Genomic DNA, 24,220 nt, shown 5'->3' with positions numbered 1-24,220 from the left:
GTGGGTGAGAGCCGTTCTCCAAGCTGCCCAGGGCCAGGGAGACACAGAGGTGAGGGGCTTAGCTCAGTGGGAGTTTGGTCCCCGCAGAGCCACAGTCAGAGCATGCCCAGAAGGGGGAAGCTCAGCTGGACGAGGCTTCTGACTGACAAGTCCACACCTTCAGCCCTAGAGAGGCCCTAGTGAAGTCATGCCCATCAGTTCCAGGCTGTCCTTTCTACCAGTCTCTGGCTGGCCATCCTTGGCCCTGCCTTCATGCCATTCATCCCAGTATGACTGTCCTCTGTCCAGACTTTCAGGGACCTGCCAGGGCCGGGCACCAGAAGCCCTTCCACCTGTATCCCCTGTGCTGGCCCTTCCCTGGTTGGAGGGAGTGTGGTAACCCTGTGCCACCCAGTGGGATGGGGATCAGGCCCTGGTCTTCTCACTTATTCTTGGTGCTGCCTCAGTGTCCGTAGTGTTAGCCATGTAGGTGAGGGGAGGAACGGTGTACCCTCGGCACACAAGGTCCTCTGGTGACTCACCAGCACCCATGTCTTCCTTTTGTGAAAGGCCAGGAGTTGGCACTCCCCCACCCCCGACCAGGTTCCCCACTGCCCCCCAGAGTCCCCACGTTCCCAATCAATCATCTGCATGAGGATTCCTGCCCCCCCGCCACGCTGGGAGCCAAACTTATGCTAATGGCAGCTGCCCCATGACTGCAGCTCCACTGTCGGGGGATGATAAACCTGAGCATCCAGGCCGAGGGGTTCCTGGGTGGGGCCAAGGCTGGGAGATGGGAGAGTGCCGAGGGCCTGTGGCAGGCCTGGAGCAGGGTTCCCCTGGCTGGGTATGACACCCCTAGACTACAGATGTGGCTTTCAGAATCTGAGCCAGGTGGAGGTGCCAATAATTGAGGCTGCCTCCTCCTCGTCTCTCCTCCTCACTCCTGAGCAAATGCTCCTGGGAGAGAACAGTAGGCAGAGGCCAGGTACCACTTAAATTAGGATCTTCGTGCCTCTCTTTCCTTGCACAAAGATTGCATGTGCTGTGGTGCACCACTGCTAGCTGCGCCTTCACGTTGGGGCATGCTTGTCACCCAGTCTCAAGGGGTGCTGCTTTGTCATAAGCATTCTTCCACAGGCTGCACTCCCTGCAGCCCCTACTTCACAGTAACGGGGCAGCCTCTTCACCGCCGGACAGTTCAATGACAGCCACACCTTCTCACCTGTGGCCACTCTGTGGTGGCAGCTTTGTGCATATGGCTTTTCCCTTCTTGTTTATTTCTTCAGGATAAATTCCCAACAGTTATGAGGTTGAACAATATTAGTATGTTTTTATACTTCTTGAAACTTATTTCCAAATCACTGTCCGATGCAGCAACTGGTAGTTTTCATTATTGATAATACAAAGTATTAATACCAGGTATTGCCTTCCCGGTAACTTGGCCAGCACAGGCTGTTCCCATGGGGTATTCCTGTTTCTCTTTTTGGCTAATGTTTCATCGATTCTGTCCGAGAGCTGTGCCTCTGCCTCTGCTAAGTCCTCTTTCTTGAGCAGTGGCTCTGGGCCTGGCACCGCTGATGTGTTTTGTGTACACTCTCTATAAGGTCTACCAGGAACATACTTTTCTCCTCCCACCCCCAGTACATAGGGAAGGAAATTAAGGCCCAGAGAGGTAGACTGTTTTGCCCACCATCATGCAGAGCTGGGAGTCCTGTGTGGGGTGGCCCCAGAGTCCACACTCTTGGCCACAGCCCATGGTTCTAAACTAAACCCAATTCTGATTCATAGTGACCCTATAAAACAGAGTAGAACTGCCTCATAGGGTTGCCAAGGCTGTAAATCCTTATGGAAACAGACTGCCACATCTTTCTCCCGTGGTACAGCTGATGGGTTCAAATCATTGACCTTTGAGTTAGCAGCCAGGCTCTTAACCACTGTGCCACTAGAGCTCCCCTGGGGAAGGTAAGCGTCCATTAATTACAGTGGCCCCCACCGCCCCTCATCTCAAGCTGTTTCTTTGCTGCTCTGACTCCCCATAAAGGGATGTGAACCCCCGGCTCGGGGACATCCTGCAGAAGCTGGCCCCATTTCTCAAGATGTATGGCGAGTATGTCAAGAATTTCGACAGGGCCATGGAGCTGGTGGGTACATGGACCCAGCGGTCAGTGCTGTTCAAAGACATTGTCCACGACATCCAGGTAAGGAGGGGAGCTGCTGGAAGCCGGGATTCAGACATCATCAGGGGCAGGACAGTGGGAGTTTTAAACATAATTCTCTTTACTCCCAAAATGTAGTATGACATTTATCAAAAATTTGGAGCATAGAGAAAATAAGTAGAATTATGGGATGTGTCCCAGATGCCACACTCAGGTTTTGATCCTTACAATAACTCTCAGAGACATCAATTGTCACCCTCACCTCACAGGGGGACATGGTGGCTCAGAGGTTTTCCAAACTACTGTTATCATGATTGTCTCAGTCATCTAGTGCTGCTGTAACAGAAATACCACAAGTAGATGGGTTTAACAAAGAGAAATTTATTCTCTCAGTCTAGTAGGCTAGAAGTCTGAGTTCAGGGCATCAGCTCCAGGGGAAGGCTTTCTCTCTCTATTAGCTCTGGAGGAAGGTCTTTGTCATCAATCTTTCCCTAGTCTAGGAGCTTCTCCGCACAGGAACCTTGGGTCCAAAGGATGCACTGTGCTCCCGGTGTTGCTTTCTTGGTGGTATGAGGTCTCCCTTTGTCTCTGCTTGCTTCTTTTATATCTCAAAACAGATTGGCTTAAGACACAATCTAATCTTGTAGATCTCATCAGCATAACTCCAGCTAATCCATCTCATTAACATCATAGTGATAGGATTTACAACACATAGGAAATTTACATCAATCACTAAATGGAGGACAACCATGCAATACTGGGAATCATGGCCCATCCAAGTTGACACATATTTTGAGGGGACACAGTTCAATCCATGACACCAATTATTATTTGATAGAACCTGATTCGAATGAAGGTCTCTGCATCCAAAGTGTCCCTCTGACTCTAGTGGCAGGTGATTTTAAAAAATTCTATACTGATCTTTCTTTTTGTTTTTCTGCACATAGCTGCAATACCAAACCAGTCCTGGGAAATCTCAGCTTCTCTTCCCTGGCTAGTTCAGACCCCAGCCACCAGCGCGGCCATTTCTCTTTCAGCTCCATTCACCTGGGCCTAGGTCAGTGGGCACCAGCCCCTTCTCTGTGCCTTAGGTCAGATAAGCTATTGAAACAACTCATAAACTGCAGAAAAAAAGGCTATCTTTAATCTAGAAGGAAAAGGATACAAACAGAAAGGTAAAGTTCAGAAGGGGGTCTCAGTGCAGAGCTTCCATGTCCCCAGGGGATGGCCTTACCGTCCCCCCGTATGAAATTGTTCACTACAAATAAGTAAATAAACCCACGCTTACCCTTGTTACTGCGTCATCTGCCCCTGGGCCAAATTGTTCAGTGCAAAGGGGTTCCATACCTCATAGTTCACCCCCGGCCCTTTGGTTGTGGTTCTTTCACATGCTTGACATTTGAGGATGAAGATCGTCATGACAATTCCAGTCCAAATCAGACATCAACAATTAGCCCTGTCCTCTCCTCTCAGGCAGAGATCATCCTGGTCTCTTACAGGCCTCCATTTGGTCTTGTCAGTCATGGTCTTGGCTTTGTCCTTTCAGGTACCTGCACAGCTGCAACTTTTATAATTAGTTTCCACAATCACAGCCTTCACAATTACAGTTGTTCACAATTACAGCTTAATCATCACAGTTGAATTGTATAGTCACATCAGCATCCTCCCCACCCCTTCTTCCCCAGACCTATCATAGACTCACAGTTTGTGAGTTGTTTCATCAGGAAAAGAGGAATCTATCCAGTGAGGACCCTCCCTTGTCCCCCTCATGCTGAAGGTGAGCACACACATGTGGAAACATGTGAACCAGCCCTTCAGGCCCTTCAGGCCTCCATCCCTCCTGTTTAGACAGCCAATGTTTTAAATGACCAACCCTATCAAACCAGTACTCTGAGAAGAAAAGTTTACTCCTTGGTTTGAAAAATGTTCTGTTCCGGTTAGAACTCTGAGCATCTGCATCCATCACTGAGTAAACAAAGTCCAGTCCAGGGTAAACGCAGCCTTTCAGGGCTACCGGTGGTATTCTGTGCCTCAGAGGGTGCAAGAGGAACATGCCCAGACTCAGCCCATCTCTGTACTTACCTCACTCCCACTCATCTCATGAAACCAGGTGGTCAACTCAGGTGAGCATTCCAGGATATCTACTCACTGGTTCCCATTAACTTCCAGTTCTGGAATGCGATTCTTCAGATGGGCACTGACATATCCTGCTTTAGTGCATTCCTCAGGTTTCCATATGGATGTGCCCCACATGGGCATCCTTTCAATAAGTCAACAGACTATTTACCTTCTTCATTCAGCTTCTGGGTCCAATAGTAGCTGCCTCTCAAACGCAAAGCTCCTGGTCATTCTTGATTTTTAGCATAAATCCTGATTAAAGCACCACAGAGGATTAAAGTGAATTACCAACCAGTGTGGCATGGACAATTCTTACTAGTTTCCAATTTAACATATCCAGTTAAGTATTACCTGAAGGGCAATTTACACTCTGTTTTTCACAATACCCAATATTCATTCTCATACATTCAGGTCTATTTTAAAACACCAGGTAGGGGAAACCTTTCTTTAGCCAAACATAATACATTCTGATAATAACTTCAGATAAACGCAACCACTTCATGTAAATCTTTTTTTTTTTTTTTTTAACATTTGGCTTTCATATTTCTCTTTAATCCTTTACATAATACCTGTTTAAACATTGCAGTTTCTAATTTCATTTTACCCCCTTGAGCATTTTGCCCATTATATGCATATGGCCTCAGGTCCCTGGCTGGCCTGGACCAGGAAAACTCTGGCCCCTTGTCAATCATCATCTGGATTAGCCTGCCTGAACTTCACCCCAAGCTACTCCAGGTGTGTCTTCTTTTTCCTCATTACTGTTATGGAAATCAATTTAACTTTCTTCTTTATCTGCTGCTGAGGCTGTGGGCCAGCCAGAATCTAAACTGAGTTTATCTCTTACTTTAATTTCCACCACTACAGATATCAACAACCAAAGTAACCATCCAGAAATCAATTTTCTCATACCTCACCTGTTTATTCTTTTTCTTCCAAAACCTCATGTTTCCCTGAGTCAGAAGTCATTGCATTGGATCTCACTTTTACTGACCCCAGTTTGTAATGTCAAATCAGTCTAGGGAAATCTCAGCTTCCTTTTCTTGGTCAGTTCAGACCCCAGGCTAGTCACATCTCTAGCTGTATTTGTCTGCTACAGTGTTGATTTTCCAATTATTGATCAATAATGGTTTTATATGTTAAGGATATCAACCATTGTCTGTGACATATGTTACAAATTATCCTTTGGTTATAGCTTTATTTATGGCATTGTTTGCCATACAAAATTTTGGGGTTTTTTGAGAACAACCAATTTTTAGGGAGTTCAAGAATTTTTTTTTAAAGTAATGCCTAAAAAAAAAAAAAAAAGCCTTTTAACTAGCAATTATATTTTCCCAGCTGTAAATGTGCCTTGCAGGGTGGGCAACAGGGTGCTGAGAGTACAGGGTAGCCTCCGGAAGTGTGCTGTGGTGTCCAGGATTTTAAAAACAGAAGAGTTTCTGTAAAATAAAAGAAGAGTAATTTTATTCAGATTCAAAGATTTGCAAATTGGGACGTGCCAAAATGAAAGTTCAAAATGTCCTGAAAAGGGAGCATAAGCACACATCCTTTATACTCAATTTTGCAGAATGCTGTACAGAGTTGGGAAAGAGTACATGAGTATATTTGATTAGTTAATATTCAACATACTCTGTAAGACTCATTTACCAAGAATTTCTATTGGCTGGGGTACCCAACCTTAGCCTCAGTTTCCAGCATTCCCGATCTGGTTTCTGCAACAATATGGGTGGGTCATCTCAGAATGTTGCAGAACAAGTTATCTTGGGCAAAAGTGTGGTCATGGATCATGTACTCTAAAAAGCAGAAGCAGAGGACTAAGACAAAATGGAGTTCAATTTAGATCTGTGTCAGACATTTTACTTATGAGTTATGTCAAGCACCTCTGTTTTAGAGTGCTCTTTCACATTTTCCCCTTTTGATCATGAATCTCCCCAGCAATTCCTTGATTATCATTGTAAGATTGTTTTCTTCTACATGAACTTCTTCTTGGATTGATCTTTTTATAAGTTGGGACTTTTATCAACCTTTTTGCCATGCCATAGCTCAGACACTCTGCTTCTGTGGTCCTCCAGTTGGGGTATGTGTGGAGCAAGGCCACATTTTGGAGGAACAATTTAGCATTCAAAAAGGCTAACTCAAGGTGTGAGGTCAGTCTCCTCTAAGAACTTAATTTCTTCAAGACTCATAACCTTCAGTATAGCAAGGGGAACTATAGTTTGGCTATAAGCATTAGATAGGCATTTTATTCAACATTTAATAAGACCTATAATAATTATTGAAAACCCTGGTGGCATAGTGGTTAAATGCTATGGCTGCTAACCAAAGGGTCAGCAGTTCAAATCCACCAGGAGCTCCTTGGAAACTCTATGGGGGCAGTTCTACTCTGTCCTATAGGGTCGCTATGAGTCGGAAGCGACTCGACGGCACTGGGTTTTTGGTTTTATAATAATAATTATAGCAACCAAGAAGATTAACCCAGGTTGTAGTATAGAGTGTAACCAGGAAAAAATGCCATTGAGTAATCAACTAAATATACTTAAAAAGGGAGAGTCAGACATAGGAGGTATTGAGTGTAGTCAACTAGCTTTCTGGCATATTTTTCTAATATCTTGTTCTACTTATCCTGTGATATTTATCCAGATGCAGCAGAGGTATTAGCAATGGCACAAACTTCTCCTTGTTGGGCTAGAATGAAATTAAGAGCTATCATATAATCTAATACAACCCTAACAAGAGATTCTAAATATTTCTGTTGGGCTGACAGTCCCTCTGCAATAGAATCAGCAATCTGAGCTGATTTTTCAAGCTGAGGAATAGCATAGCTGGGTAGAAGTGCTCAGAGGAATACCCAACCCATCTCATCCCAGGTTTTTCAGCTATTGGATTATCCCATGGCATAAAGTCTCTCTTATTCTTGAATGAGAACCTTTAAATCACTAGTCCAGTATATACTTTCATTATAGGAGTAGACATTTAAAGGAACTCCTAAAAGACCTAAGGTGCATTGACCCATCATGTTCCAGCTATTTAAGCAGGATAATGCCCAGGCATGAGGTTCATCACTTGGGTTCAGTTCCTTTATTATTATGGGGCAACTTGATCCTCTGCACAAAAATACATACCTTAAGGAGCACAGAGCATGTTACTTCTGGTGTAATTATGTGGGAAGGGAATGGTTTGATTGACTTGCTCAAGCTAATTTCCTGTTAAAGAATTGTTACAAACGGACAATTGTCCCATCCTTAGTGGGTTCCAGAGTCTAATACGGGGAGGGGGGAGGAATAAGTTGCTTAAATCTGTTTTATTTCCATTTAGGCAATCTGGTAGTTTTGTTGCCTGTACCAATAAACTCATAAAGTATCTAGGGGGGTCTCCATGTTAGACTGGAAAGTCATTTTGGCAACTACGATAAGGAAAGGCTTCTTTCACCCTACAGCAATTCTGCATCCTTCCTGATTTGGGTTATATTAAAGCATAGTACCTGAGTTTGGGCCAACAATCCAGGGGAAAGCCACAGTCTAATGTGTATGGCTCATTTAAAGGTAATGTTGAAGTTAACAGTAGCATTGGGTACAAGAATGTAATTTAATGTAGGAGACAATATTGGATCTGAATTTTCATGCCCAGATCATGGAGGGCATTGATTCAGCCAAATTGCTGGCACTAGCTACCAATTGGGCTAATTTAACAAATACTTTTTCTCTTCAAGAATTAGAAGAAATTGTTAGAAACAGAAGAATAAGGCTTAAATGGACTTTCATGATGAATAAAACTACCAGGAAATAAGACCGCAGGTATATAATAAGGCTAATAGCATAGGGATAGTTACAACTACTAAGCAAATTCCACAAAATTCACAACATGCATGAGGTCTTCTTCCATGATCTTGGGGCTAGCCGTCTACTACTGTGGTCATCTGCTTCTGGGTGACCTTGGCATAGGTGAAGTTTGAGGTCACCTGCTGGTGTACTTTTCTAACAATTGGGAGGTGCACATTTGAGTTGACTCACATGTATCCACAGGGCCATTGAGTTTGGCTGCACACTGACTGGTGAGCAACACCTGAAATGGTCCTTTCCAGTGGGCCTGTAAGGTTTTGGAGCTGAAACTCTTCCAGTAGATTAGGTCTCCAGGTTGCAGGCCATGGTCAGAGAAGTCAGGAGCTTCGAGATCTTTGTCCGTGAAGGGTTTCCTACATGTGCAACACAAGCTTTAGAATAGGCCATCAGCCCTTGCAATACTTAAGGATATCTGCACCCACAATGTGTAGATCAGTGTAAGTAATGTGACTTAGCAGCATAGGCCTTCCAGTGTGTTTCATGAGGAGACAGCTTGTGTTTTCCAAATGGAGAAGTTCTGAGATTTGTTAACACTAAAGGTAGTACTTTAGGCTATGGCAGCTCTAGACTCTCAGTTAATTTGGCTAGCTGCTGCTTAATAATTCCATTGATGCTGTTGTTAGGTGCCGTTGAGTCAATACTGACTCATAGTGACCCTATAGGACAGAGTAGAACTTCCCCTTAGGGTTTCCAAGGTGTGGCTGATGGATTTGAACTGCCAACCTTTTGGTTAGCAGCCAAGCTCTTAACCATTATGCCACCAGGGCTCCAATTTCATTGATATACAACATTTAATAAGACCTATTTATCGACAGCACTGGATTTGTTTTTATAGTAATTACTGGAAACCCTGGTGGCGTAGTGGTTAATTGCTACGGCTGTTAACCAAGGGGTCAGCAGTTCGAATCTACCTGGCGCTCCTTGGAAACTCTATGGGGGCAGTTCTACTCTGTCCTGTAGGGTTGCTATGAGTCAGAATCAACTGGACAGCAGTGGGTTTGGTTTTTTTTTTTGTTTGTTTATACTAATTATTAATAATAGGACCTACTAATCCAGAGGATTGGGGATGATAAGGAGTAGGTAAAAATTGTGTGATTAGAAAGATTTTGCAAATTTCTTTAACAACCTGTTCAATGAAATGTATTCCTCTGTCACTGTAGAGAGTGGTGGGGGTACCCCATGATGGTATGATAGTCTCTAGAACTTTCTTAGCAACAAAAGTGTCAGTTGCTTGGTGAGCAGGATAAGCTTCAACCTAATGAAAGTACATACAAATCATTACTAAGATAAATTTATATCTCATAGAAGGAGAAAATTGAATGAAATATATCTACCATTCCAACATTGGACCCAGATGTGGAGGAAATTCTCCTGGTGATTGAAGCCATCAAGGGCTTTCCTGGGCGTGTCTTTGACGTGTTTGATTTGCACATACAATTGTTTGGCTACATGGGATTTCCCCCACCAATGTCTTTCCATAATTTGGGCCATTTTATCAACTGAATAGTGGCTTAGAGAATGAATTGTGTGCAGGATAAGCACTGTTAGGTTTGCAAATAGTGTAGATTTTTGATTTGCCCCCATTCATAACTTTGGATTGTTTTCATATTTGCACCCTTGTGATTTCCAATAATTTAATTCTTCACTCAGTGCTTGTGATTGTTTAGTGGCCAATTTGTAGGGTGGAACTAGCATGTCAGGGGCAATGACTTCATTGAACTCGTACATAGGTACAGGCTAAGCAGTTACATTTGCAGCAGCTCAAGCAGCATGATCTGTTAAATCATTTCCTTTAACCTCAGGAGGACTACCTTTAGTTTGTGCTTCTAACTTGATGACAGAAATTTCTTCACTGGAAAGAGTAAAGCGTCTAAAAACTGATGTATCTGGAGTCCATTTTTTATGTTATCACTATTAGAGGTTAGAAATTCTCGCTGCTTCCAGAGCATTCCAAAGTCATGCTCTCTGTGAAAATATTAACTCTTTGACATTTAGCTAGATGGCAAATTTGAGTTAAAGCTATTAGCTCCACTTGTTGCGTGGAGCATGCTTTGGCAAGTAGAGAGCTTTCTAATATATCAGTATAAGTAGTTACAGCATATCCAGCTTGGTAAGAGCCATTAGAAGTCTTTAAACAAGACCCATCGGTAAATACAACAAGATCTGGATTATGTAAAGGAACATCTTTAAGTCAGACCTAGGAACTAACAATTGTTCCATCAAATCTAGGCAACCATGGTCAGGAGTTCTGTAATCAGGCAAAGGTAAGAGAGTAACAGAATTAAGTAGTCTGCCGTGACACAGATGAATGTGCAGAGTGGATAAAAGAATGGTATAAGAAGAGACCCAGCTAACAGAGAGATGTTGAGTAAGATCAGAATTTAATAATAATTCTACCAAATGTGGGACAAGCACATCTGAATCATTTCTCATAGCAATGTCAACGGTGACTCTATCCAGTTTGGCGGTAGCTGCAACTACTCTCAAGCAAGGTGGATAGGCTCTGGCTACAGTATGTAATTGGAGACTATAACATCCAATAGGTCTCCTAAGGCATTTCTGTTTCTTTCATGAACAAATAATGAAAAAGATTTGTCATAGCTAGGTAGGCTTAAAGCTGGTGGATTGGTTAGTTTCCTCTTAAGTTCATGGAAGTGTTCTATTTGTTCAGGAATCCGTTGTAGAGGATCTGGGCTCTCTGATTTAAGCAAAGCATAGAGTGTTTGAGCAATCAAAGAAAAGTTTGGAATCCAGCTGTGGTAGTAGCCACGAAGGCCCCAAAACTTCTAAGCTGTCTTTTTGTATTTGGCAAAGGATGGTTATAAATGGTTTCAAGTTTTTGTGGATCTAACTGGATCACCTGTGAAGTTAGAATGTGGCCTAAATATTTAACTTGGGTTTTAACAAAATAAAACCTTTAGAAGCTTTGTGCCCTTTAGTGGCCAAGTAATTAAGCAAATATATAGAATCTTCTTCACCTTCTGAGGTGTTCCTGGAATAAAGTAGCAGATCACCAACATATTGAATGAGGAGAGAATTATTTGGAAATGTTAGGTCCTCTAAATCAGCTTTTAAGACTCTTGGGAGAAATAGCTGGGAGATTCAGTAAATCTCTGAGGCATGACAGTCCAGGTATATTGGCATTCGTCCCAAGTGAAGGCAAATAAATATTGACTATTAGGGTGGACTGGGATACTAAAGAAAGCACTACATATGTCCACTAAAGTAAAGCTCTTAGCGTTGAGAGGTATTTGAGACAACAAAAGGTGAGGGTTTGTAATTACAGAAATTGGGGAATCACCAGAAGATTAATGGCACTAAGGTCTTGAACAAACTCCAACTTTTCTCATTATTGCTTAACTGGAAAGAATTGGGGTATTACATGGGCTAATGCAAGGTATTATTAGCCCTTTATTAATTAATTCCTCAGCTACAGGGGTTAACCCTTGAATTGCCTTTTGTTCTAGAGGGTATTGAGAAATACTGGGAAGTGGTTTCATTGGGTCAATTTGAATTTTAATTGGTTGGGCACTATGTATTCTTCCCACATATGTGGAGGAAGAATACCATAAGGTTGGAGACAGAGAGGATAACAATAGGTTATCCTTATCCATTGTCAAATCCTGTAAGTGCCATAAGGGCTCTATTTTGTGCCTTTCCTAATCCAACTAGCATATGTATTAACTGATACAGATCAGCCAGACCAGCTTGGAAACCCTGAATGAAACGTACAATTCCTCCTTAAACGTTTTAGGGTTCTCAATGGGTTTTGGAAACTCCTAAGCTATTGCTGTTAATTTGGCTATAGGCCAGGGAGAGAAAGTAATTACAAGGGGGTTGTCCTCTCACTTTTCAACTGGTTTGACCCTTAAAGAGCATCTGAGACACTGGAGGAGGTTTAGGGTCAAGAAACAGATCATTGTTTGAAACAGCATTTCAGACAGACCAGGATCCTTTCCAAAATATGGAGGGAGAGTAAGGCACAAAGATAAGAGGAGGAAGAGAGGGGTCAAAAGGAGTGGACTCATTGACTGTCTTGTGTGTTTCTTTTTTAAGAGACTTATTAATCTTGGTTAATTTGGATACCATGTCTTATAAAGAAGCCAATTTTGAATCCTTGACGCATTTAGAAGTTTCTAAATACCAATCAAAATAAGCATCCTGAACCATCTGTTTAGTTCTACAGTTTTCTAATTTAGATCTCAGGTATACAAATTTTCTCAATTCAAATGAACCATAAAGTAGCCACTGGTCAGACAAACTGTCTTTGGTCAGGGCATGCCACAGTTGTAAATACAAACATGAATAAATCCTGTAAGTCTTAGACATGTAGTAGGAGATCCACTAGGGAAATCAGCAGGCCTGGATTCAGCAGAACCCATGGCCAAGCAAAAAGACAGAGACAAACATCTGCAGACACAAACCAAAATCTGAATAAGATGGAGCTGAGTTGCAGTGTAACAAGACAGAGCTCGAGATTCAAGAGGACTCAACAAATAGCTTCCAAGTCTCCTCACTGAGACAGAATGCCTAAAAGGATTCGGGGGAATCCTTTGCTCGTGTCTGACAAGGGCTTCAAGGCTGATTCCATCAGTCCTGCTTTTGACACCAAATAATTGTTGAAAACAGAGCTTTTGTAAAATAAGAGTTTTATTCAGATTCAAAGATTTGCAAATCAAGTAGCACGAAAATGAGAGTTCAAAATGGTGTTTCAGAGGGAGCATAAGCACTTCCTTTATACTCAATTTTGCAGAACTCTGTACACAGTTGGGGAAGAGTGCAGGGGTACATTTGATTGGCAGATATTCAATATGCTCTGTAAGGCTCATTTACCAAAAATTTCTGTTGGCTAGAGTACTCAGCCTTAGCCCCAGTTTCCAGCATTCTAGAGCTGGTTTCTGCAACAGTCTGGGTGGGCGATCTCAGAATGTTGCAGAACAAGTTATCTTGGTCAAGAGTGTCATTATGGGTCACATATTCTAAAAAGCAGAAGCAGGGGCCTAGGATAAAATGGAGTTTGATTCAAACCTGTATCAGCCATTTTAGTTATGTTAAGCGCCTCAGATTTAGAGTGCTCTTTCATAACGAGGAGGGGCCTGTGTCCCAGATGTGGTTTGGCCCCCTGCAGGGCCCTGGATTCTCTCACAAAAGCAGGGGGTGTTCAGGAGCAGGGGGCCAGGTCCCAGATGTGGATGGACCCCAAAAACATTGCCCTGGGATCTCTCACAGAAACAGGAGGTGTGTGGGAATCTGACACTGCAGCACCACATGCTGGAGCCTGTGCAGAGGATCCCCCGCTACGAGCTGCTGCTCAAAGACTACCTGAAGAGGCTCCCGGCAGACGCTCCTGACTGGAGGGATGCAGAGAGTAAGCTGGGGCTGTGCAGCCAGGGTCCCTGGGAGAACACTGGGCCTCAGTGAAGTGTGAGTGGCACTTGGAGGAAACCTAAGTTTAATTCAGCAAGCCATGGAGAGAAAAAGAGAGAGGGAGGGATCCAAGTGCCTCTAAACATGACTTGAGAATGGACTTAGACTTGAAGTGTGAGGGGTAGGCATTGGTCCTGGGGAAGGAGCTGTGAGGGCTGCCCACCCCACCCCCAAGTTTAGGATGCAGGAATTAGAATTGTGGAGCGGGTGGGGGCTGTTCTCGGTCCACGGATAGCTGGGCAGCTGGGAAGGGCAGGCCTGGGCAGGAGAGCTGCTTGCTGCCAGCCCCTCCCTCTGTGAGCTCACCCTTCCTGATCAAGCTCCTGAGCAGCCTGGGCCCCCATGGGGAGGGATCTGACATCCAGGCAGGGCCTCTACAGGGAGGGCCAGGTGATGGGGCTCTAGAGAAACAGCTCCACAGGCCCTATAGGGCAAAGATGCAGCCCCGCAGGCTAACTGCCCTCTCGTTTCCTAAAGAGTCTTTGGAGCTCATCTCCACTGCAGCGAACCACTCCAATGCAGCTATTCGGAAGATGGTGAGTGAGTGTAGGGGAGGCTCTGGGCGGTGGGGCACGGTGCAGCATGGGGAGGGTGGCATGCAAGCACTCCCTCGCCAATCTCCGAGGTCAGGGCAGGGGATTAGTCTCGGGCTAGCAGGCCTGCCACCTGCTAGCTCTGTAGTCTCTACTTAGTTATGTATTGCTCTGTGCCTCAGCTTCTCTCTGTCTGTAAAATGGGGACACAAACTGAACTGGCCTCATTGTGAGGATTAAATTAATTTTATTGTGGGGATTAAATGAGTCGCCTACATAAAGTGCTTAGAACACAACCTGGCACATTAAATATTACTCTCAATGTTATCATACTGTCAGTGTTATCATTATTCACTTATTCAGTTATTTATTTATTCATTCAGTAAAGCTTCATTGGTATGTTTTGTGTGCCAGGCTCAGAGCTAAGGACTGGAAAAAACACAAAGGCTAATGGGACAGCGTCGCATTCTTGGTCTGCAGGCAGCCACATCTGAGGACTGGGCAGAGCCCTGAATAGGCCTATCCTGGGCACCCCCGAGCCTCACCTCCACACCTGTGATATCAGCATCAGAGTGAGCCAGTGAACATGTCCCCAGGAGGCTGAGACCTAGTAGTCACTGCTCTTGTCCACCACACGTGCACTGCTCTTTTTTTTTTTTTAGAGGAAACAAGAAAGGAAGGCAAGCTCTCCACGTGCCCTCGTACCCACTGGGCCCAGAGAGCCTCCTGGCAGTCTAAACACCTCACAGGCAGACTCCATTTATTTCCAATGTGTTCTTTATTTTCCCTCTTTTCCTACCCTGGACTAAATAAATCAAGAAAAAAGAGCTGTTGCTGAGAACCCCATGGTCATGTGGCCCGTGGAAGTCTGGGGAATTCCTCACAGATGCAGCTCTGGGTATCTCTGACCCCCATCTCTCAGGCCACGTGGGGCTCCCCCAGCAGTGAACTCAAGTTCACCCCAACCTACCTGCCGCCTGGCAGTTCTTTTCCCCACCAACATGAAGCTTGTGGCGAGGTTCCCACCTCACTGGTGTGGAGGTGGGAGAGCAATCTGACCCTGGCTCTCTTCTCACCAGGCTGTGGCAGTGCTGTGTTGTTAGGTGCTGTCGAGTTGATTCTAACACATCACGACCCTAGAGGACAGAGTAGAGCTGCCCCATAGGGTTTCCTAGGCTCTAATATTTACAGTTTTTTTTAATCCTTACAGGAGCAGATTGCCATGTCTTTCTCCTGCAGAGCTGCTGGGGGAGTTCAAAGCTACCTTCTGGATAGCAGCTGAATTTGCTACCAGGGCTCCTTAGGCTGGCACTACTGCATGTTAATGTGCAGTCCTGATAAGCAGGGGCTGTCATAGAGCCTCTTGGTGCCCAAGGCCATGGATAATTGTCCCCTGGGAGCTGTCATCATAGGCCCAGGCCCAGGTGGTAGCAAATGGTAGCAATAGCTCAGTACCTGAAACTCTCAGTGCCAAGCCTGGTCCAAAAGCTGCTGGCCCTCTCCCTCTGCACCAAAAGACACTGCTTGGTCACATGGCCAGGGGAATGCGAAGTGCTCATTAACTGGCTTCTGTGTCACGTGACTGCCCTGGGTTCCGAGGCATGGGAGACAGGCTGAGGCTGCCAGAAGGAAGGGAAATGGCTGCCCAGTGCTAACGCTCCAGATGTCCCAGTTGTCTCTTCTGACTGGATTGCCCTCCAGGAGAAAGGGCCAGATGCCTGGGTCTAATCCCAGTGTACTAGCGGGAACTCCTGCAGTAATTCTCTTATTGTCTCTGTGCCTCCGTTTCCTTGTCTGTAGATTGGGGATAACAGTGAGGTCACTATGAGTCAGAATTGTCTTGAAAGCAACTAACAACATCAACAATGGTACCTACTTCACTGGATTGGTCTTAAAATTACATGAGTTAAAACACGTATTGTGTGTGGAACAGGGTCTGGCACATAGCAATGGTGTTAGCTGTTATTATCTTATTATTCTCTGCGTGGTGAGAGATTCGTCCTCCAATACCCTTCAATGTTCCCTACCCCTGTGTTTCTTCTCCACCCCTAGGTCAGTAGGCTTCTCCTCTCAGATGGCCCTGTTGTGGTTTTGGGTCCTGGTTGCAGAGCAGTGCTCAGTTCCCTTCTGTGTCCCTGACGGGTTCTTGTTCCCCGTGGCCACCCAGGTGCCTAATCCCTTTGTCTTTTGCAGGAGAAAATGCACAAGCTTTTGGAGGTGTATGAGCAACTGGGTGGGGAGGAGGACATCGTCAACCCGGCCAATGAGCTCATCAAGGAAGGTCACATCCAGAAGCTGTCAGCCAAGAACGGCACCACCCAGGACCGCTACCTCTTTCTGGTGAGGTCCCAACCCTGGGCCCTCAGTGCACAGCCCATGGCAATAGGGGCCCTCATCCCCAGATCCTATATGCAGAGTTCACGGTCATGGGGCCCCCAGGGCTCTGCAGCCTCCTCCCTGACTGCAACCCCTGGTGCCCATCTCAAGGACTGCCCCAACTCCCTTCCCAGGCCACACAGGGTCACACTCCTCCATACAACTGGACCCGTGCCCACCATGCTTACCTGTGCTTCCCTCTTGCAGTTCAACAGCATGGTCCTTTACTGTGTGCCCAAGCTGAGACTCATGGGCCAGAAGTTCAGTGTCCGGGAGAAGATGGACATTTCGGACCTCCAGGTGGGTGAGCCCCTCCTTCCTATACCCACTCCCAGCCTCTCCTTCCCCCGCCCCTATTGCTGAATGAGTGGAAACAGCTGGGTCTCCTGCTGCTGCAGCACTTACCTGCCTTGTGACCCAGCACCTTGCACTGACTCCTCTGAGCTTCAGGCTTTACCTGTAAATGCCGGTGTGGCATGGGCCATCTTCCAGCCTGTCACGGTACTGCCATTCAGTGCTGGGTTTAGCAGGGACTTGCTGAGGTTCTCTTTGCTTCTCTAGTTGGCCCCCCTGCCAGTGGAGTGTGGTCTAGTGATAGAGGGCTATAGACAAGCAAAGACAGGAGGTTGTTGGAGACTAAAGTCAGCATAGCCTGGGGCACGGGGCAGGGGAGGGTCCCTCCTCTCCTAAGTGCCTAGATGTGAGAATCTGGGCTGAACTCTTACCTTTGGGTTGGGGATCCTGGCCTCCGTACAGACCTGAAGGTGAAGCTTGGGGGTGGAAGGGACTTGTCAAGTCCCCGGCTAGTAGTGTATGCTCATGTGTGCCTGACCTGCCTGGTCCTCTCCTGTGCAGCATGGTCTAGACAGCCTGTTTGTTGTCACTCTGTCCCATGAGCCTGGCAGTGTCTCATAAGAGTGGGCCACAGGGGACAGATTCAGTCCCTGTCTCCTGTTGGGGAGGGCTTTGGATTCATGGGCACCCCAAAAAGTTTGGCTAAATTAAAATACTTAACCATCTCAAAAAGGTAGAGGTATGCCTCAAAGATGCAAAAAGTTCCCTTCTCACCTGGATATTTGCTAAATCCAGGTTAAGAAACACCATTAAAAATAACGACTAACTAGAGGAAAAAATAACTTTTCTACAGGTAGAAGAAACCATTTCTCTAGTGTGTCTTGTCATTAAGTTGATCTGTTGATGCACAAGTTCTCAGCCTCGCAGCTGTTGGAGAAGCCCTGTGGTGGCGGCCCTGCCCGAGGTGCTGGGTGTGGATTTGTATTGTGCTATCACTACCTGTGTGCACTGACACACAGCCAGGCTGAGAACCCCTGGAACAGCACCTCTGCCCTTTTACATTTTGATTGCATCATCAGAGGTCACTCTCTCTCATGAATCTCACCTTCTACTGATACCAGCTGTTGCCAAACCAGTCCAAAGAGACCGAAATCATACACCTCTGATGCCAAAAGTTTGGTGGATAATAAGTTCCATTCCACATTCCAGCTGTGTCCCCGTGGATGTCTCAGCCTCCCTTCCCTGTTTAGTTCAGGCCCCAGCTGCTCCACTCAGCCCTTTCCCTGTCATCCTCAGTTGCCGGGGCTAGGTCAGTGGGCACCAGCCCCATCTGTTTCTTAGGTACTGTAATCCATCGAGAGGACTCACAAACCGCAGGAAAACAGTTATCTTTAATCTAACAGGAAAAAGGATACAAACACATAGGGTGCAGTCTGGGAGGGGTCTCAGAGCAGAACTTCCATGGCCCCAGGAGACACGCTTACCCTTCTGAGAGTTGTTTCCACCCAGGAAGCTCCACCGACCCCAACCCAGTCTTCCAAAGAGGCTTAATCAGCATCAGATCCCCATGTGGTCCCTCTTGGTCTGGTCAGCCCCCCATTCATTAGTCTTAGGTGTGGCCCTACTCTCAGGAACCAGGATCAAAGGCCAAATTGTTTACTGCAAGTAGGTTCCATATTTCTCACTGGCCTTGTGAAGTGATAGAAGGAGGCAGACTCTTCAGGGTGTGGTTTATAAGGAAACAACCATATTCCATTAGTTCTGACATTTGAAGTCAGGACATGCTGGTTTGGTCATCTGTTGCTGGGCGGTGCCCTTTCCTTCCCAGTGGATTGTATGGTGATGGGTGCATGCCACCCTCACGGGCTGAGTGTGTGAGTATTCACCATGGCCAAGTGTACCATCCCCCTACTACAAACAGAGAGGCGTGGGGGCAGACCTGAGGTCACAGCATAGCACTGCACCCCGGGACTCAATAATGTCTGCAGAGTGATGGGAATCCCATTGTTCCTATGCAATAGTCTCTAAGATAGAGCTGCAGAACTGATTAATATAATTGATGTCAGTAAGTTGTACACCTGTAAAAAGTCGAATTGGCAAAAGTTGTGTGATAGAAATATTCACAACAGTGACCAAAAATACAAAACAAGAGTAGCTGCTGTGGCTGTTTATGTATAACCAGACACCTCATGGGATTTTTTTCCTTGGTTTGGAGTTTAGGATCATGGTTTCATGGGACATCCCAGTTAATTGGCCTAATAACATGTTTAATGCTTCTGTTCTAGTGCCTAGTTTATTGCATAGTGGCTGGGGTGTTAAAAGCTTGCAAGCAGCCATCCAAGGCACAACAATTGGTTTCCATTCATCTGGAGCTACAGAGGAAGGAGAGTCAGGGATAGGAGGAGGATATGGAATGTGTGGCTCATTGTCTCCATGAACAACTGCTTCCTTTGCCATGAGTCCAGAAGAACTAGATGGTGCCCAGCTACTACTACTGAACATTTTGATCAAAGATTCTGTAGAAGAATACTGATCGAAAGAGGGAATATGTAGAACAGAATATCAAATTCTCATGTAATCCAGACTTTCTGAAGCCATGGAGGCTGGATGAACCCCTGAAACTATTGCCCTGAGATAATCTTTAAACCTTAAACCCAAAGTATCCACTGAAGTCTTCTTAAAAGACTTATGTGCCTTGAGCTTTGTGCTCTTTTAAGATCTACCTATATGGGATCAAATAGATGACAGCAACTTGAAAGAGTAGATAGAAACCTTAGGACGAGGCAGCGAGTTTATGTTAATGAGGGAAGAACCACACAGAAAATGTGGGTGAGAATGGTTGTACAACTCGAAGAATGTAATCAATGTCATTGAGTTGTACATGTAGAAACTTTAATTGGTGTATGTTTTTACTGTGTATATTCTCAACAACACCACAACAAAAAAAGTAATGTGTGTTGTTTTCAGAGAATTTAGAAAATAGAAGTGTAAAGAAAATAAAAATTACTCTGTAAATTCAATAAAACAAAACAAAGAAGTCTCTAAGGGCACAAGGGCGCATGCTGCGGAGAGGCAGTACCTGTCAGATATCGCAGTGGGGAAAGGTTTGGCTTGTCCAAGGGCTGGCTGAGGACATTTCCCCGAAGAAGCAGCATCACAGGTGGGCCTTAAACGGTAGGCTGGGCTTGATGGGAAGCATTCCAAGCATAAAGGATGAGAAATCCTGGCCCTGTGTGAGCTGGGATGAGTGGTCCTCCCCCATCAGAGCAGCTCATGTAAGAGGAAAAGGAGGGTGAGAATAGCTGTACAACTAGAAGAATGTAATCAGTGTCACATTTCATTGCCTATGTTTAGACACCCCTGACCCTGCAGACCTGTAGGCCTACTGGGGTCACAAGCTCGTCTTCTACCCCCTTATAGAAGATTTCTGGGTTAGAGAGGAGTGAGGCTGGATTGAAGACAGCTATTAACATGACTGCTTTGTTTTTGTTACTGTCCCTTTAGGTACAGGATATTGTCAAGCAAAATGCAGCTCATACATTTGTTATAACAGGAAGGAAAAGGTCCTTGGAGCTGCAAACTCGGTAAGGCACAGTCTATTTCTAACTGTCTGCTACTGGGTGAAAATCTCTGACTTGACATTTTGGCACATTGCTTCACTTTCTAAACAGGGTAACTGCAATGTGTTCTTATTTACTCATTCATTTTTTTCATTAACTTATTTATTCGTGGTTTAAAATTTGACAGTCCTAAGGGGAATATGAGTTGGAATCGACTCGACAGCAGTGGGTTAGAAGGGGAATACAGTGAAAATTAAGCTTCGGTCTGCCTCCTGTCCCTCCCTCTCCCCAACTGATCATCTCTTAAGTATCCTTCCAGAATTTTTTATGTACATACATACATAACTGTTTCTTTAATCCCAAATGGCAGTTTACTATGGAGCCTGTTCTGCATCTGGCTTTTTTTCAATTCAGTTTATCAGAAATCATCACATACCTGAGCACCGTTTCCTAAAGCCACATAATTCCCCATTATAACCATTACCAGTTCCCATCGATGGGTGTCTGGGCTCCTCTGAGTCTGGCTACTGCAAACAGTGCTGAAGCAGGCTTGCCCTTGCACATAGGTCTCTGTATGTAGTGTCAGTATATCTGTAAGATAAAGTCCTCAAGGGGAGTTGCTGGTCAAAGGGTAGGATGTGAGTTTTACATCTTAATGGCTACTGTCAAGCTGCCCTCTGAAGCAGATGCTTGGGTTGTGCCTTGACTGGCAGTGCGTGGGCAAACCCATCTCCCACCTCCCACCAACAAGAATGCACTGGGCATTACAGGGAGGCATTGATCTGCATCCACTGTCAGGTAAAGTGAAGCAGGGCTCCACACACACCTGGCCACACCTGGTAACAGGTGGTTTGGATCACTCAGAGCCAGTCTTCTAAGCACTTGAGCTGCATGTACATGGTGGCAAGTAGCGAAGCAGTCCCTGCTGCTTAGGTGTGCTGCTTAGGTATGTGCTCAGGTGCACACTGAGCGTCAGCCTGCTTGTTTACAGTTAGCATCAAAGTCTGGGTTAATAAAATATTTTTTGCTTGTTTGTTTTTATAGGACAGAGGAAGAGAAGAACGAATGGATTCAGGTAAGGCCTCTAAGTTTAAAGTAACCCTGTGGTGAGTTTGCTGAGACCCATGGCCCTGTCATGTTGGAGCAGAGATGAGGTCCCAGTGACCCAGGCACTGTCAGCCCCATCTGCCCAGCTTTGCAGTGATGCAGCAGCAGGGATCTTCTTCAGAAGTACCTTCAGACTCACAAGCCTTCTATTAGCTTGTCTGAGGCTCCCACCCGCCCCCTCCCCCTGAAATAAGCAAGACTAGAAGGAGCTGGAGAGGCCAGCAGATAGAGTGCTCCTTCCCCGGGGGTGGGTCTGAGCTGTCTTGACCACGATCCCTCCTGGGAGCATCTTCCCATTGCCTTTTGAGGGTCCCGATAGGCTGTCTAAGAAGGGCCTGGTGGCCATCTTCCCCCGACAGCCAGCAATGTGCCTCACAGGAATACACTTCCAGGGTGTGGGGGGAGGTGTGCTATCAGGGAGACAGGGAGCACCCAGAGAGAACCAAGGGCAGATTTAACCCTGTTTTCCTTGGAGGACTCAGTACCAGCCAAAGCGGGTCGGAGGGCAGGGTCAGAAACTACAGCCTGGCCCTCAAAGGTCAGGGAGTGATGTGGCAGAGGGCAGGGCTCTTGCTCTCCCTTCCCCGTGGACACCACCCCATGTGCCTGCTCAGGGTGTCCAGAACCAGGGATGGGTCCACCTAGCCCTGCCCCAGGGAGCCACAGCCAGGCCAGTATGGCATTAAGTCCCATGGCCTTGGTGGACATATGCTAGTTGTTAGAGGACCTCTAGCTTCCAGAATTCATGAAGTGGAAACCTCTGGAAGAGAAGAGAGGAAAACAAAATTCAGAGATTAGGTGGAAATGCTGGTACTGGCAAGTGGGAATGCAGCAGTGATTTTCTGTGAGCTGGGCAGTTGCCAGCACAGACTGTCCCCAGAAAGTGTCCACCCATAGCCCTGGGGCCCTGGGCAGGAGGAGGGACACAGCATGTTGGGGTGGGAGACAGGGTGACATCAGGGGTGAGTGGGGTGTAGGGATTTGGCCAGCTCACCTGAGCTTGACCCCCAGTTCCATGTTGACCAGCTGAGGACCAAAGGCTGCTGACTTGTGTCCTTGAGCCTCAGCATCCTCATCTCAGATTGGGGCTGGAACGCAACATCTCAAGTCAGAGTGAGATAAGATAACCCTCTGGGTGGGTGCTCCTCGGGGATGGCTCCCCACCCCCTTCCTGCACTGGACATGCTCCCTGACTTTTTCACCTTTTTCCAGGTCATCAGGACCACCATTGAGAAGCACAAGCAGAACAGTGAGACCTTCAAGGCCTTCAGTGGCCCCCTCAGCTGGAACGAAGACTCTACCCTCCCTCCAGAACCATCAGTTAGTACCAGCACCTGGGGCCTCTCCTCTGTGGCCTCAACCAGACCGCAGGGCAGAGTAGGGTGGTTCCCATCACAGAGGGACTCAGGCAAAGGCTCATAGTAGAGGGATTTGTGGGCAGGCAGGCAGCAGGAAGCATCCCCTGAGGCCTTTGTGGGACTGGGGCTCCAGGCAGGTGGCCATGGGCCAGGGTGGTAAAGCAGGTGCACGTGTACTTCTGTTGGGCATTTGCAGGGTATGCTGTGGCCCAGGTGGTTGGAGTGGGAGGGAAAGCGGGAGTGTGTGTGGAGCACCACTACATGCGGGTATTTGGTGGGGCAGCCCTGTGCATTGTAGGGCCGTTGTCCTCACTGTGGAAATCAAGTCCCAGAGATGCCAAGTAGCAGGCTAAGGCCACAGAGCAGTGTCAGAGTGGCCACTGCACCCTTTCTGCATTCTACCGGGAAAGCTAGTAGCTGTAATACCTCTCTGTGATTGTATATTTTGCCCCAAATGCCACCACTGGAAAATGGTCATTGAAAGCTTCTTACCTCCCACTACCTCCATAGGCTGTGAGAGACTCATTGCCGACTCAGGTCTGTTGATGGGAAGGGATGTTACGGCCTACTGCTCCAGTTACTTATGCTTTTTACCAAACCAGCTTCCTTTTTTTGCTTAATGAATGTATTTTGGAAGAAACATTGTATTTTTGCTGTGAACGAAAACTACTGTCAGATTCTGGGAAGATGACAATGTGAGCAGGTCTAGTCTCCCAATCCTCCCCACATGTACACCAAGAAATACAGCAAGAGATCTGTGCTTGGCTCTGCAGGACTCTGAATTGGTGCACAGAGGACAGCAACAAAGACTGTGAGTGGACCCAAATCTGCAACAAGCCTCCTATGATGGGAACAGGGTCTCTTCCACACTACCCACCTCTCTCCCTCCTGGCATGGTGGGCAGTCAGCCTCTATGGACTACGGCAGTGGTGTGTACAGACTAAGGGCTGTAGCAGTGCTCACACCCCTATCCAACCCACAGCTTGTCTGTGCACAGAGAAAAGCCCTGAGCTCTGGCTCTGAAATTAATAAGACAGATCTCCCTGGTGGTCTGTTCTAAGAGTGCCTACCCCTATGCCTCCTGGCACGGTGCAAAGACAGCAATCATAGTCCTAGTCAGCCCCTGGCTTTCCTGAGAATGGGAAAGGGTCCCAGTCTCTGGCTCTGAGAGAAGTAAGCCTTCACAGAGTTGGGGAGGGAACAGGCAACAAAGACTGAATGTTACACTACCAGAGAGCTGTTCATTCAGTGTGAACTTTCTGATCAGTTTGGGAGTTGCCAAAGGACTGAAAACATGGTCAGACACAGCCCTCACAAAGCAGAAGAGCAATAACCAAAGAATGAAGACTGCACTCCCTGGAGGATAGATTGATAAGTGTGTGTTCTCTGTTGTGTTTGGGAGATGATGAAAGTTGATGAACAGGTCTAGGTGGAAGGCTGAACTTTTTGAAACAGAATCATCACAGACAGGCA

The 24,220-nt window shown here is 46.2% G+C and overlaps 1 protein-coding gene across 10 annotated transcripts in view; it reads left to right on the top strand.

Moving 5' to 3' along the window:
* FGD3 (FYVE, RhoGEF and PH domain containing 3) overlaps window positions 1-24,220 on the top strand; it is a 125,164-nt gene that overhangs the window by 39,988 nt on the left and 60,956 nt on the right. For 9 of the 10 annotated variants that reach the window (XM_064291062.1, XM_064291063.1, XM_064291064.1 and 6 more), the window contains exons 6-13: window positions 2,024-2,180; window positions 13,322-13,460; window positions 13,997-14,055; window positions 16,246-16,392; window positions 16,636-16,728; window positions 20,227-20,306; window positions 21,327-21,357; window positions 22,602-22,709. In XM_064291062.1, the coding sequence (XP_064147132.1) occupies window positions 2,024-2,180; window positions 13,322-13,460; window positions 13,997-14,055; window positions 16,246-16,392; window positions 16,636-16,728; window positions 20,227-20,306; window positions 21,327-21,357; window positions 22,602-22,709 (814 nt within the window). The remainder of the gene's footprint in view (window positions 1-2,023; window positions 2,181-13,321; window positions 13,461-13,996; window positions 14,056-16,245; window positions 16,393-16,635; window positions 16,729-20,226; window positions 20,307-21,326; window positions 21,358-22,601; window positions 22,710-24,220) is intronic. The other variant, XM_064291061.1, reaches the window with a different exon arrangement.

Source organism: Loxodonta africana, chromosome 9 (genome assembly GCF_030014295.1).
Source record: "Loxodonta africana isolate mLoxAfr1 chromosome 9, mLoxAfr1.hap2, whole genome shotgun sequence".
In the NCBI taxonomy this organism is placed as follows: domain Eukaryota; kingdom Metazoa; phylum Chordata; class Mammalia; order Proboscidea; family Elephantidae; genus Loxodonta; species Loxodonta africana.
Note: the sequence above shows the minus strand (reverse complement) of the source record. Positions and strands in the feature narration are given on the sequence as shown.